The sequence below is a fragment of the Natator depressus genome, chromosome 18, assembly GCF_965152275.1.
Source record: "Natator depressus isolate rNatDep1 chromosome 18, rNatDep2.hap1, whole genome shotgun sequence".
Taxonomy (NCBI): domain Eukaryota; kingdom Metazoa; phylum Chordata; order Testudines; family Cheloniidae; genus Natator; species Natator depressus.
The window spans coordinates 12,857,812-12,872,610 of NC_134251.1; the positions used below are offsets into that span (position 1 = coordinate 12,857,812).

The 14,799-nt window shown below is 44.6% G+C and overlaps 1 protein-coding gene across 1 annotated transcript in view; it reads left to right on the forward strand.

The window, feature by feature from the left end:
• Nucleotides 1-14,799, forward strand: part of LZIC (leucine zipper and CTNNBIP1 domain containing) — a 54,136-nt gene that overhangs the window by 587 nt on the left and 38,750 nt on the right. The window contains 5 exon segments of the mRNA XM_074933943.1: nucleotides 1,754-1,882; nucleotides 5,184-5,319; nucleotides 9,453-9,474; nucleotides 9,477-9,550; nucleotides 10,302-10,397. Coding sequence (XP_074790044.1) covers nucleotides 1,782-1,882; nucleotides 5,184-5,319; nucleotides 9,453-9,474; nucleotides 9,477-9,550; nucleotides 10,302-10,397 — 429 coding nt within the window. The 5' untranslated portion in view covers nucleotides 1,754-1,781.

The following is a 14,799-nucleotide window of genomic DNA, read 5'->3' on the forward strand; positions in this document are numbered from 1 at the left end:
GAAGTGGATATGGGTCCGTTGCCTAGCGATGTCCCCCTTTCCGGAAGTGGGTGGGGTTGGATCTCCCTGCCGCCCTGGAGGCTGAGGGATGGGTATGGAGTGAGGGAACACCCCCCCGCACGTCGTGAGGTGAGGCCGGTCCGAGCCTCCAGGGGAAGGGATGCGTGTGAGTAAGGGGCTGGGGGCTTGTGGGGTTAGGCTGGCCCAGGGGCCCGGAAGGGTTAGGGGAGGGGCTGCTGCTTTCGTTGTGGGGGCGGGTGAGCTGAGGGGTGTGAGTCAGGGGCTGTTTGTGGAGTTGGGGTGCATAGGGGTCCTCAGGGTTGTGAGCTATGGGGCTGTTTGTGGAGTCAGGGTGCATAGGCGCTGAGGCTTGTGAGTAGGGCTGTTTGTGGGGTCAGGGTGCACAGAGGCCCTGAGGAATACAGAAAGCTGGGAATGGGGTTAGCTGCGCGGTGGTCATCGCTTGTCACTGCAAAACAGTAGTCAAGATGTGGTTTATCACTTAACTGTGAGTAAAGGGCTGGTGCTTATGCTTTGAGTGCTAGGGGTAGGGGGTGTGTCTGTGTGAGGGTTACAAGTAAAAGGCTAGGGTAAACCTGTGGGTCTTGTGGAGGTGTGGGGGGTAGGGCAGCCCAAAGGTACATGGGGACTAAGGGTGAGTGGTATGAGTGAAGTTTGTGGAGGGTAGTAAGGAGGAAAATAGGGACAGTCATAGTGGTGGTATTCGCAAAAAGAAAAGGAGTACTTGTGGCACCTTAGAGACTAACCAATTCATTTGAGCATAAGCTTTCGTGAGCTACAGCTCACTTCAGTGGTGGTATTGGCTTTTACTCTTTTCAGTATAGTTGTGGTTATTTGGTGGTGTTTGCTATTTCTTTACCAGTTAGTGAAAAGGGGGAGGGTAGGAGCTAGATAAAAATGTATATGCTCACGCCCATTTGGAGGGGGTCAGTTTTCTTTTCCTCCCTAACATTTAAAGCCCCCTTCTCCCTCTCCAAAACCAAAGTACTCTCTCTCCCCCTTCCCCCCCCCCCATTGCTTTTAGTGTTTAATAACTTTCTAGCTGGTGCCTGGGATATTTTTCGGTTTCTTGTTAAGTATATCACAAAGGGCTATTGACCTCAGTTCAAAATTGACCTATGGTTTTGGGCCTAAACTATATTTCAATCAACAAGTTATCCAAGAACGCAAGTGTTTTTTCATAACCCAGATAACTTCTTGTTAGAGAAGTGGAGATTATTTAGAGAAGTGGAGGTTTGATTTGGAACACCACAAGTTTTTAAGGTTGATAGTTGTAATAATGTTGTGTGGAAGCCTCAGGCATCCAAGCCTAGGCTTTCTCTAGTTTATCTAATTTCCAAAAGAATATGTAAAGAATGCATTCCATTTCATAATGTAGGGACTAAGGATTTTAGTAATTGCTTCTTGGTTTCAGTCATGTTTCCATTTTGATGTGCTGTGGCTGTTCAACTTCTTTACTCTATTGATAACTTTAAGGGAAAAGTTATCCCATAGAGCCACCTGTTCCTGCCCAGCCTACCAAATCTGCTACTGCTAGGATCTCAAAATATTTTTATTTGGGTATTCTCAGGCAAGACACTGCAGATCACAGGTAGTTCACGGGTCATCTCTTAAGAAACACTTCTAGGGCACGTTGGTCTTTATTGTAGTGGAGAGTCCTTGCTTGTCAGGACACCTTTTAAATTCAGGTGGTACATATCTGGATATCAATAAAATGTGTTCTGTCTTATAGGTCTGCACTTTCCATATAAAGATTTAAAATGGCTTCAAGAGGAGCAATAGAGACCAGTAAACTAAAACAGAACTTGGAAGAGCAATTGGACAGGTTAATGCAGCAGTTGCAAGACCTGGAGGAGTGCAGGTATGGAAAGGCAGGGTCTCCCTTTTAAATGTAAATATTTTTTCCAGCAACAGCTGGCAGAAGAAATTGCTGCACCTTTCAGTATTCCTGTCACAGTTCTTTGAGGCTTTGTTTTTAAATCAGCCTAAGGATGCTTGGATTAAGCAGTGCAGGACAAATTCAATGAACTTTTTCTACTCTTTCCATGTTTAAGAATGGCCCCTACAGGAAAAAACAGAGTTCAGGAAAACTTGTTGCAGGTTTCTTGGAGATTTGAAATTCTTAGGTGGAGTGTGACACTGTACTACTTTTGTGAACAATGGAATCATCACCTGTTCACAGAATTCAAAATTCATTCTTCACTATCTTAAAAAAAGAAAAAGCTATTCTTGATTTTGTCCCTATTTTTCATTATAGTTATTTTGTTTTTGTATGTAGCTTGGAAAACACAATCAAATGGATCAGTGATGTCCTTGAATATTAACTCTTAAGGGATTAATAAAAAACAGAGATGGAAAACACTTTTAGCCCACCTCCATGCCACTGCAGAAATGTTCTCTACAGTGAATTTTCTGATGTCTTTGTCCAATCTAGTTTTAAAAGTTCCTCGCAACACGGCTTTACCACTTTCTTTCAGGAATCATTCAACAAAGTAATAGAGTTCACTGTCATAAGGTTCCTTATGGTAAAATTTTCCTTTTCTTCATTTCATCCCATTGCTCTTAATGTAATATTCCATTCTATCACCCTAAGCAGTTGCCTCCCATCTTTGTGTTTATAACCTTTATATAGCTATAGATGGCGAGCTTGTCTACCCTTCTTTAACTATTGCTTAGTCAACCTACACATAGTATTTGTTCTTTCCTCATCAGTGAATTATGCCAACCCCCGAAGCATTTTTGTTCCTCTTCTCAAATTTGTCAGTGACTTTCTGGTAATGAGGCACCCAGAATTGCATGCAGTATTTTAGATGTGGTCTCTGCAGAATTCTATAGAGTGGAACTACCCTGCTCCATACTACTGTATTTTTAACAAAGCTGCACAAAATTCTAAGCCTTCTGGTAATCTATAGGCCATTTCCACATAGGTATCCAAGGTCAGAACTTGGTTCTGAATTTCCAGCTTGGCAGGAGATAGAAACCTGCCAAGCCAATGTACTTTTCACCTGAGGCAGTACAGTAGAATCTCCAAGATACGAACACCAGAGTTATGGACTTACCAGTCAACCAGATACCCTCTGGAACCTGAAGTAATCAGGTAGCAGTGGAGCCGCGCACACACAAATATTTTACTCCTTTGGGGCTTCAGCCCGGCCATGGGGGGATGTAGGGCTGTAGCTGCAGGGTGAGGGGGGTCAGGGCTTCTGACTCTCAGGAGCACCGGTGCTCAGGGCTTCAGCACTGTGGCTCTGTTCCCAGCTTCAGCCCTGTGCGGGGCACCAGTCTCAACCTCAGCGCTCCCGGTGGAGCTAAAGCCCTGAGGTCCAGCGCCCCCCACCCCCAGGCTGAAATCGGGAACTGAGCTGTGGAGCTGAAGCCTGGAGACCCAGCACTTCCCACCCCCAACCCTCCACGGCTCCAGCCCCTCCCCAGTGGCTGAGGTCCATAACGTCTTGTTCAGAGTTACAGACGTTTCAGAATTACGGACAACCTCCATCCCGAGGTGTTCTTAATTCTGATGTTCTACTGTATGTTTCAAGTTGCTCCTCTAGTGCCTCCTTGGGCAACTCAAGAAATGATACCGACTGGCCATAGGCCTTGAGGAAGTGTTCAGCCCTCTTGAGCCGCAGAGAAGGTTACTGTAACACAGAGTATGAGAAGAGGAAGTAAGAGTGTAGATAATGGGGCAAACTTTGGGATCAGGAGTACAACTCTTTTGGGAAAGGGAAATAATTAGTAGTATCATTCTCTAGAGTCCTCAGCTAAGATTATGGCCCGTTGTGTTAGGCGTTGCACATATGCATAGTGAGTCCCTTCTCCAAACAGCTTATAATCTAAATCGACAAATGGTGGGAGAAAGGAACAATTAATATTAAGAAAGTATGATTGTAAACAAGCTACTTCTTTAAGGAAGGTTTCAGAGTAACAGCCGTGTTAGTCTGTATTCGTAAAAAGAAAAAAGAAAAGGAGTACTTGTGGCACCTTAGAGACTAACCAGTTTATTTGAGCATGAGCTTTCGTGAGCTACAGCTCACTTCATCGGATGCATAGCATATCGTGGAAACTGCAGAAGACATTATATACACACAGAGACCATGAAACAAAACTTCCTCCCACCCCACTCTCCTGCTGGTAACAGCTTATCTAAAGTGATCTTCAAGTAGGGCCATTTCCAGCACAAATCCAGGTTTTCTCACCCTTCCCCCCCCCCCACATACACACATACAAACTCACTCTCCTGCTGGTAATAGCCCATCCCTCTTTGAAACCTCTCTTTATAATGCGCATGATAATCAAGGTGGGTCATTTCCAGCACTAATCCAGGTTTTCTCACCCCCCCCCCACACCCCCCTCCAAAAACCACACACACAAACTCACTCTCCTGCTGGCAATAGCTCATCTTACAATGTGCACAGCAATAATCCAAGTTTAACCAGAACGTCTTGGGGGGGGTTAGAGTGAGTTTGTGTGTGTGGTTTTTGGAGGGGGGTGAGGGGGGTGAGAAAACCTGGATTAGTGCTGGAAATGACCCACCTTGATTATCATGCGCATTATAAAGAGAGGTTTCAAAGAGGGATGGGCTATTGCCAGCAGGAGGGTGAGTGTGTATGTGGGGTGGGGGGGAAGGGTGAGAAAACCTGGATTTGTGCTGGAAATGCCCCTACTTGAAGATCACTTTAGATAAGCTGTTACCAGCAGGAGAGTGGGGTGGGAGGAAGTTTTGTTTCATGGTCTCTGTGTGTATATAATGTCTTCTGCAGTTTCCACGATATGCTATGCATCCGATGAAGTGAGCTGTAGCTCACGAAAGCTCATGCTCAAATAAACTGGTTAGTCTCTAAGGTGCCACAAGTACTCCTTTTCTTTTTTCTTTAAGGAAGCTATTTCATGTTCATGACTGAGCTTCAGGTATGTTTTAAAAAAGTAGTTCCCATTGGAACTGCACAAATGTTCCCTCATGGTACCAAGGTTCAAAGCCTCAGCTCCGTCCTTACCATGGCTAGCTATGGGCGTGGGGACCTTTACTCCACACATAGGTATTACTTTACTTTTATTTTTAATTTTACCCTGTATTACCTCATCTAGCACAATATTAAGGTTAAAAAATATGTCTTTCTGGGTTTAATCCTGTGAGTTGATGTGGCTTGTTGAATTTCCTTTAGAGAGGAACTGGATGCAGATGAATATGAAGAAACCAAAAAAGAAACTCTAGAACAGTTAAATGAGTTCAATGACTCACTGAAGAAGATCATGTCTGGAAATATGACTTTGATAGATGAACTCAGTGGGATGCAGCTGGTAAGGACGATTCATAGTCTCCTCTGTGGTATCTTTCTAAAGATAGCATATGTTATACCTATAGTTTGTGAAAAAGAAGGTGAAAATACATACTGGGGTGTGTGTGTGTGTGTATGTATGTGTGTATGTGATTTACACCTTTGTATTTGTCTGTTCTACACACACACACACATACATATGAATATTCCACATTAATCGAGTATATGTTGATTTAATCTGTAGTCTTTTAAAGTAAAGCTATATTTAAGAATCAGGGTAATTAAACATGTAGAAATACAGTTGTGTATCTCCAGGGCAGGGCTTAAATATAGCGGACACCTTACTAAGTGGAGTCTGATATGAAAGATGGTGGGGGAGACCCCACCAACTAGGTTTAGGGCAACACGTTGTGAGACGTTCCTACCCCATCTGCTGGGTGGCATAGCAAGGCTCCAGAGGACCCTGGTGCAAGAATAGATTAGAGACCCCTTCCTGATTCCAAAATCTGCCCTTCTCCAGCTCCCCCATAACCGTAGTCGAGCCTCCCCCCCCCTTCCCCCATCACCTAGCTCCTCTTCAGACCCCCGCAGTTCCTGCCTGGCTCCCTCACAGTCCCAATACAGACCCCTGTTCCCTAGCGTCTTTCTTCTTCTCCCGTCTAGCTATACCATAGCGCCAATCCAGCCCTCCTGTCTCAGTTTCTTCTTAGCTTTAAATGATTTAAATGGAGTTTCAGGATGAGGGGGAGAAAAGAATTTCAAATTGAAATGCTAAGTTAGTTATTCAAATAAGATCAAAGTGTTACAGAAACAGAAGAGACACTTTTACTGTGCCGCCTAATCCCATAAGGGGAGTAGAATACGTAATAAAGCAAAAAAGCCCAAAAGTTAAGGAGGAATGTTTACAAAGGGTAGTGTTTGTTCCCATCCTCAGTATATGGTTTGGAAATTTAAGGATCTGAACTAGACGAAGAACAATTCTGAAAAAGAAAAAGGTGTTTTTTACGGAAAATTTTTCTTATGTTCGCTCCCCCCACGATTGTTACAGCCGCTGGTCAAGAGTATCATCATCCTTGGTTTCTTCTGCTTGAGACCTGCTTTCTGTCCCTAATACAGTACTAGGTGTAAATACCTTGGGTATCCCGAGCGGCGGTAATTCGGCACACCTAAAGAAAATTCGGCTAGGATGCAAGTCAGAGGGAAGGGGCTTGCCCACCTCCAGCTTGGCAGTCTGGACCCTTCTAATCTTTAACAGAATGGCAGTTCTGTCTCCACTACCCCCAGAGCCATCGTCCTCCTTCATGCCCCACTTCCCTGGTGTGTCCTGCCACAACCCTGTGCTGCACTTCCTGTTCCCCTTTGCCCACCAATGGCACCTGATGCTCTGCTCCCTCAGCTCTTCCAGCTGCTATAGCCCCGGCCCACACCACTGCTCTGCCAGCCTCCTCACTTATGACCTGGACCCTGCTCCCCTCACTATCCCCCAGGCTCCCATTGGGTTTGCCTCACATTAGCTCCTCTCACGCTCCATTCTTGGCCACCCCCACCTGCCTGTCTCCAGGCATAGGTGCCCTGGCCCATCAACATAATTAAACCACCTGCAACGAGCATTGGTAGCTATGTCGGCGGGAGAAACTCTCCTGCCGACATAGCGCTGTGCACACTACCACTTGTGCCGGCGAAACGTATGTTGCTCGGGGGTGTGTGTTTTTTACACCTAGAATCATAGAATATTAGGGTTGGAAGGGACCCCAGAAGGTCATCTAGTCCAACCCCCTGCTCGAAGCAGGACCAATTCCCAGTTAAATCATTCCAGCCAGGGCTTTGTCAAGCCTGACCTTAAAAACCTCTAAGGAAGGAGATTCTACCACCTCCCTAGGTAACGCATTCCAGTGTTTCACCACCCTCTTAGTGAAAAAGTTTTTCCTAATATCCAATCTAAACCTCCCCCATTGCAACTTGAGACCATTACTCCTCGTTCTGTCATCTGCTACCATTGAGAACAGTCTAGAGCCATCCTCTTTGGAACCCCCTTGCAGGTAGTTGAAAGCAGCTATCAAATCCCCCCTCATTCTTCTTTTCTGCAGACTAAACAATCCCAGCTCCCTCAGCCTCTCCTCATAAGTCATGTGCTCTAGACCCCTAATCATTTTTGTTGCCCTTCGCTGGACTCTCTCCAATTTATCCACATCCTTCTTGTAGTGTGGGGCCCAAAACTGGACACAGTACTCCAGATGAGGCCTCACCAGTGTCGAATAGAGCGGAACGATCACGTCCCTCGATCTGCTCGCTATGCCCCTACTTATACATCCCAAAATGCCATTGGCCTTCTTGGCAACAAGGGCACACTGCTGACTCATATCCAGCTTCTCGTCCACTGTCACCCCTAGGTCCTTTTCCGCAGAACTGCTGCCTAGCCATTCGGTCCCTAGTCTGTAGCGGTGCATTGGATTCTTCCATCCTAAGTGCAGGACCCTGCACTTATCCTTATTGAACCTCATCAGATTTCTTTTGGCCCAATCCTCCGATTTGTCTAGGTCCTTCTGTATCCTATCCCTCCCCTCCAGCGTATCTACCACTCCTCCCAGTTTAGTATCATCCGCAAATTTGCTGAGAGTGCAATCCACACCATCCTCCAGATCATTTATGAAGATATTGAACAAAACCGGCCCCAGGACCGACCCCTGGGGCACTCCACTTGACACCGGCTGCCAACTAGACATGGAGCCATTGATCACTACCCGTTGAGTCCGACAATCTAGCCAGCTTTCTACCCACCTTATAGTGCATTCATCCAGCCCATACTTCCTTAACTTGCTGACAAGAATACCGTGGGAGACCGTGTCAAAAGCTTTGCTAAAGTCAAGAAACAATACATCCACTGCTTTCCCTTCATCCACAGAACCAGTAATCTCATCATAAAAGGCGATTAGATTAGTCAGGCATGACCTTCCCTTGGTGAATCCATGCTGACTGTTCCTGATCACTTTCCTCTCATGTAAGTGCTTCAGGATTGATTCTTTGAGGACCTGCTCCATGATTTTTCCAGGGACTGAGGTGAGGCTGACTGGCCTGTAGTTCCCAGGATCCTCCTTCTTCCCTTTTTTAAAGATTGGCACTACATTAGCCTTTTTCCAGTCATCCGGGACTTCCCCCGTTCGCCACGAGTTTTCAAAGATAATGGCCAAGGGCTCTGCAATCACAGCCGCCAATTCCTTCAGCACTCTCGGATGCAACTCGTCCGGCCCCATGGACTTGTGCACGTCCAGCTTTTCTAAATAGTCCCTAACCACCTCTATCTCCACAGAGGGCTGGCCATCTCTTCCCCATTTTGTGATGCCCAGCGCAGCAGTCTGGGAGCTGACCTTGTTAGTGAAAACAGAGGCAAAAAAAGCATTGAGTACATTAGCTTTTTCCACATCCTCTGTCACTAGGTTGCCTCCCTCATTCAGTAAGGGGCCCACACTTTCCTTGGCTTTCTTCTTGTTGCCAACATACCTGAAGAAACCCTTCTTGTTACTCTTGACATCTCTTGCTAGCTGCAGCTCCAGGTGCGATTTGGCCCTCCTGATACCTTTCCTACATGCCCGAGCAATATTTTTATACTCTTCCCTGGTCATATGTCCAACCTTCCACTTCTTGTAAGCTTCTTTTTTATGTTTAAGATCTGCTAGGATTTCACCATTAAGCCAAGCTGGTCGCCTGCCATGTTTACTATTCTTTCGACTCATCGGGATGGTTTGTCCCTGTAACCTCAACAGGTATTCCTTGAAATACAGCCAGCTCTCCTGGATTCCCTTCCCCTTCATGTTAGTCCCCCAGGGGATCCTGGCCATCTGTTCCCTGAGGGAGTCGAAGTCTGATTTCCTGAAGTCCAGGGTCCGTATCCTGCTGCTTACCTTTCTTCCCTGCGTCAGGATCCTGAACTCAACCAACTCATGGTCACTGCCTCCCAGATTCCCATCCCATTCCCATACCCTGAGTGACACAAGTTTTGCCGACATAAGTGATAGTGTAGACATGGCCTTGAGTGTCTCTTACCAACTGAGGCAGAGGGTGCTGTTCAGCATTTGTGAATCTGGTGTAATGTGGTTGTATTTCATGATGTTTGCTATTGGGTGTACTCATTCTTTTAGCTTGTTCTTTTTTTTGCAGGCTATACAAGCAGCCATCAGCCAGCTTTTAAAACTCCAGAAGTCATTAGAATGTTTGCAAAGAAACAGCCAGGGCAGTTACGGACAAGGTTGGCAGAGGTAAAGATTCCTGTAGACAGAATCTAACTCTAATAGATTTATTTCAACTGGCCTGATTTTTGTCCTTCCAGTCTCCACAAATTAAGGGTCAGTGTGAATTTTGTGGTGACAGAGAATCTTCTGATGCCTTTCAGAATCTGGTCAGCTTCAAATAGCTATCTCACTGTTGGGCATGGGGGCTGAAAATGTTACTTGTGTTCATTCCTTCCCCCCTCATTTTCCTAATACAGACCAAAAAATCTGGTAACCAATAGTAAACTGAGCACCAGAAATACTTCCATTATCACAAATATAAATTCAGAAGAAGAGCCATGATCCTGGAACTCAGGTTGAGAGACTGGCTGGTGCACTAGCCTTTCATCTCCAGAGATTTGGATTCCGATTCTGGATAGGATAGAAGTGAAATGAAGTGTGGTGGCCTTATCCTAGTGGATGTTGGTCCTCAGAATATTACCACACAACTTGACATAAATAGCAACCTCTGTTCAAAACTGGTCCAAGATTGAAATAGCCAAACATGCTGAAGTTAGGATTAAAAGGCACTTGCAGAGCTGGGGGTGGGTGTTTCATGGCTCTTTACCACACCATGGGTGCCTCTGTTAGGCCCTCACTTTCACAATTGTCATACTCATTCACAGGATTATTTTAAAAGGAATCTAAATGTAGGCTGTAAGGGTGGTTAGGTTGTTAATTTTCTACTAGTTTCATGTGAGATTTTTCACATTTGAAAAAAATATTCTTTCTTGTTCAGATGGACCGAGATCTGATGGTTGGGAAACTGGGACGGGACCTATACACACAGCAGAAAGGGGAAATCCTAACTGCCCTCAGGAAGCTTGGAGAGAAGGTAACGATATGAGCATTGATACCTGTCATTCATTGAGCTATGATTATGATGGTCTCTTCTGACCTTAAAGTCTATGAGAAAGGAATTGAAGTTCTTTCTTGCTAAACACTTGTTTTGTTTTTGTGTGCATTAAATATGTGTGGAGAGAATGCAGTTATATTATGTAATACAAAAAGAAGCCTCATGGCAGAAGCATCCCTATGGCTACATCTACACTACAAGCTAGGGGATGTCAGTCCCCTGCTTGTGTACACATACTTGCACTAGCTCTCACTGAGCGAGCAAGAGCATAAATAGCAATGTAGCTGCCGTGGCAGTGGAAGCATAGTTGAGCTGTGCCGAATGCAAACCCTCCTGAAACCCAGCTGTGCCTCTATTGCCTATGCTACTGTGGCTATATTGCGCTTTATACTTGCGCTAGCTTGATGAGAGCAGGGGAATCAGACTCCTGACTCATAGTTCAGATATAACCTACATTTCAGTGGCACTCAGCCTCCCTGAAGAGTATGCTATGGATAGTACAGAGAACAATACTGAGCATTTGTATAAACCCTTTCATGGATGGTTGATCACAACCTTAATTTAAAGTGGACTCATTGATTGTCATCTGAGTGCATGACATATAACTAACATCAATTTGTACCTGCTTAAAACAAGCTGCAATACTACTCGTTGCCTAATTAACCACCCAGCCATGGAAAGAAAATATCAAAGGCTTACAATAATACAGTGTCTTACTTCACCCCTGAAAGGTAGGTATTATCCGCACTATGCAGGTGAGTAAACTGAATTAGGGACGTTAAGTGACGTGCTACATGTATGGAATTACTGGGAATAGAACCCAGGAATCCTGACTCTTAATTCTTGTCCCTAACCACTAGAGGGATGAGGGGAACAGTTATATTTTCCTATTGCCAGTCTGTGAAGGAAATGGTCCCCATGTGTGTTAGCTTTAAAAAGGAAACAGTTTCCATTGAGGAAGATCCTAATTTTGTGATGTCAGATTCACATTAGCTTTCCAGTGTCTTGGCGCTGCTGAGTTACTTGAATAATATTTCATTTGTTGTTTTCTTTTGATAGTGCCTGGGGTTTGGATATTTCGTGTGGAAGACATGACTTGTATTTTATGCTCTTGTGTCCCAGTTATGGTATTAATTTTAATCAATACCTTCTTCCAAAAGATTTTTATTCTTGGACTTTCCCAAAAGATGCTGATGCTTAAAATGGCTTGGAAGAAATAACTGCAAAAAGTTACTTAAGATTTTAAATCATTAACAGACTACTTGGATAGACTTAGTTAATTGTAGTTTAAATGGAAGACTTTTTTTAAGCTGCCAAAGTCTGAGTTCAAGTATCTGTGTTTCTCTTGTGAGAGTTAATAACATCACTAACTACTAAAGCAAAGCAAGGAGCTGCACTCTTTACAATATTGTCGATATTGGGCCCCATCTACACTGTAAATACAAGTCTAGCACATTAATTTGAACCATTAATGCAGTTGTGTACACAAAGTTGTGAGAAAAGCTGCACAGTCCTTTGTTTGCTTTTTTGTGTGTACATCTACCACACTGCCTATCTATGTTTATATGAATAGATTATAAGAGAACGTAATTAGCTGTCATTTACTATCTTAGACATTCCCAGTAGACAAGTGAGGTAGAACATTGTTCCAGGTACAGAAACTGGGAGGGAGAAACCAGTTATGTACTAAGTACTGATAGGGAAGCTGTCTGTGTATACTGCGAAAGTGTTACTCCTGGGGGAATTCTGCGCCACTGCGCAATGCAGAATTTTGAAGAAATTAACATGTGCGCAGAATTTCCTTCTTGCACAGACATGGACTGCAGTGCTGCTGGCCGCCACTGGACCCAGCAGAGCACAGCTCTCACATAGAAGACACTGCCAGGGAGAGGGAGCTAGAGGGTTCCTGGTAGCTGCAGTTCCCCACGCTCCCTGGGGGAAGGAGAGGGCAGCGCAGGAAACTGTGCAAGCGTGGGACTGAGTATCAGACTGTTTCTCCCTCTGGATCCCTGGGTTCTGTGGGGGTAGGGGGTGGGTGTCTGGGCTGAGGGGGGACCACGGCTGGGCTCTGGTGGGGGGAGAGGGGGCAGGTGTCTGAGCTTTGGGGGTGGGGAGGGGGTGTGGGATCTGGGCAAGGGGGGTGCCTGCAGCTGGGTTCTGAGGGAAGGGAGTGTGGGTATCTGGGCAAGGGAGGGCCCTGGGTCTGGGCTCGGGGTTGGAGGGGATGCAGGTATCTGGTCTAGGGGAGGCCTCGTGGCTGTGCTTTGGAGGGGGGAGGGGTTTAGGTGTATTGGCTCGGGGGGGGGGGTGCCGCAGTTGGATTCGGAGAGAGGGGTTGTGGGTGTCTGGCCCTCCGGTCTGGCTCTGGGGAGAGAAGGGGGCAGAGAAACAGGACCTGGGTTGTCATAGGGGTTTCTTTAACTCTCTACTTCTGGAGGAATTTTTGTGTGTGTCTGTATTGTTACAGACATACTTGCTGACCGGTATTTTGAAATAAATTACCAAAATAATTGAAACTGGCGTGATTATGTAGTGCCATTTTGACAAATAAAATTTGCAGAATTTTGAAATATTGTGTGTAGAATTTTTAATTTTTTTGCCGCAGAATGCCCCCAGAATTAAAAGTGTGCTGAACATGTGGCTAATTTTCAAAGTGCTAGCCATATATTACCATGTTTTGTGTGGGCTCAAACCATGCTGAGTTGGCTCTAAGAGGCTAATTGGTTACAGTACTGATTTAAGTTACAGTGTAGACAGGACCTCTGATTTCATCAGGTCTTAAAGGAAACACGCACAAACTTGAACTGGGATTTGGGTGGCTGAGGAAGGATGAAGGAGGACATGATTTTCAAATACTTTGGTTTGAAAGGCATTTATTTGTAATTTAAGTGTTTCCATCCAATCTGTTGTTAATTTAGGATGTTGTGTTGAAATGCATTTCAGTACATCTCTAAGTGTACAGCACTTTCCATGAGAGGCTGTGTGGCATAGTATATTGGATAGGAAGATAAGAGTCAGGAACTCTTGGGTTCTAATCCCAACTGGTACTCTGTATTTTGAGCATGATACTTCACCTGTATTTCTTATTTTTAAAATTAAGATTAACCTACCTCACAGAATTGTGAAGGTTAATTTGATGTCTGTACAACACATTGAAGTGATAAAATGCTATGTAAGGGCTAAAGAGCATGAAGATCTGTTCCAATGAAACGGTCCTCTAAAGCATTTGCATTGCAACAGGTTGCTAAATGAGTAATTATGCAGCAGAGCTAAGTTAAGTAATTTATTTATAATTTTTCTCCAGTTTTCCAGTTACTTTACAATGTTGATCTCCTTTACCTGATGGCTATAGTATATCTTATATTTTCAAGAACTAAAGCCTGGAAAGGAGTCTATAATGTTTAAAGGGAACTCATGCTCTCCATTATTCTGATATGTATTCAGTTCTTTCCTTCATCTAAATAATTATTTCACAAGTGTTCAATTTTTGCCATTGGTACAGGGCAGTAAAATAGTCTTATCAGTATGTTAGAGCTACACTGGTTTTGTCTTTTGAAAGTTTTTTTTTTAAAAATAGGGTATTTCCAGAATAGCATAGCTATCAGGGCTCCTTTTCTAGGTGCAAACTCCCACTCCATGAGTAGCCAGGACCTGGGAGTGCTTCAAAGACAGGGCACCCAAACACTGGGAAAGGAATCCTGTACAGTCCTTCTCTTCCAGGAGAGTTGGGTCCTTGAAGATGGTGGGTGTGAGGTGACAAAACAGGGAGGAGGCTCAGGGCTCCTAAAGGAATGCAGCAGGCTTAACCCACAGGAATTTGCCATAATACCGACACTTTGGAAGGCTTGTATCAGGCACATCAATTTCTGTCTTGCTTTAGTAATCAGAATACAGTCTTGATGGGTTCCTAAATAATAAGCTGATCTTACCTCTGAATTTCCCGGCTTTTTCAACTTTGTGATATTAATTCATTATTGTATATACATAAATGTCACTTGTCACAAAGCATTGGAGTGCCACACGATAAAAACCAAAATACATGTGCACGTGACCAGATGGTTCAGCATTGTAATGAAACGGACTGTCATCTCCAAGGCATTGGCTTTAATATGGCCAAGGTGGGTAGTGGCTGAAAGCTGTTAGACTGTTCGTTGGCCTATGTGAAATAACTTTGGACTGGTATCCATTTCCTCGTGGCTAGGTGTCCAAATTACAAAAGCACCATTGTGGCTCGCATCCTTGTTGACAGCCTCAGCACAAAGATGAAGGCTGGCCTCCTCTCCTAAAAGTAGTCTCTGCAGTTGGGCATTGAGGTTCAATGATACAATTGGCTGAAGCTTGCAGCAATGCTGCTTGTGCTCTTCCTTTTCTGTTGATTGAC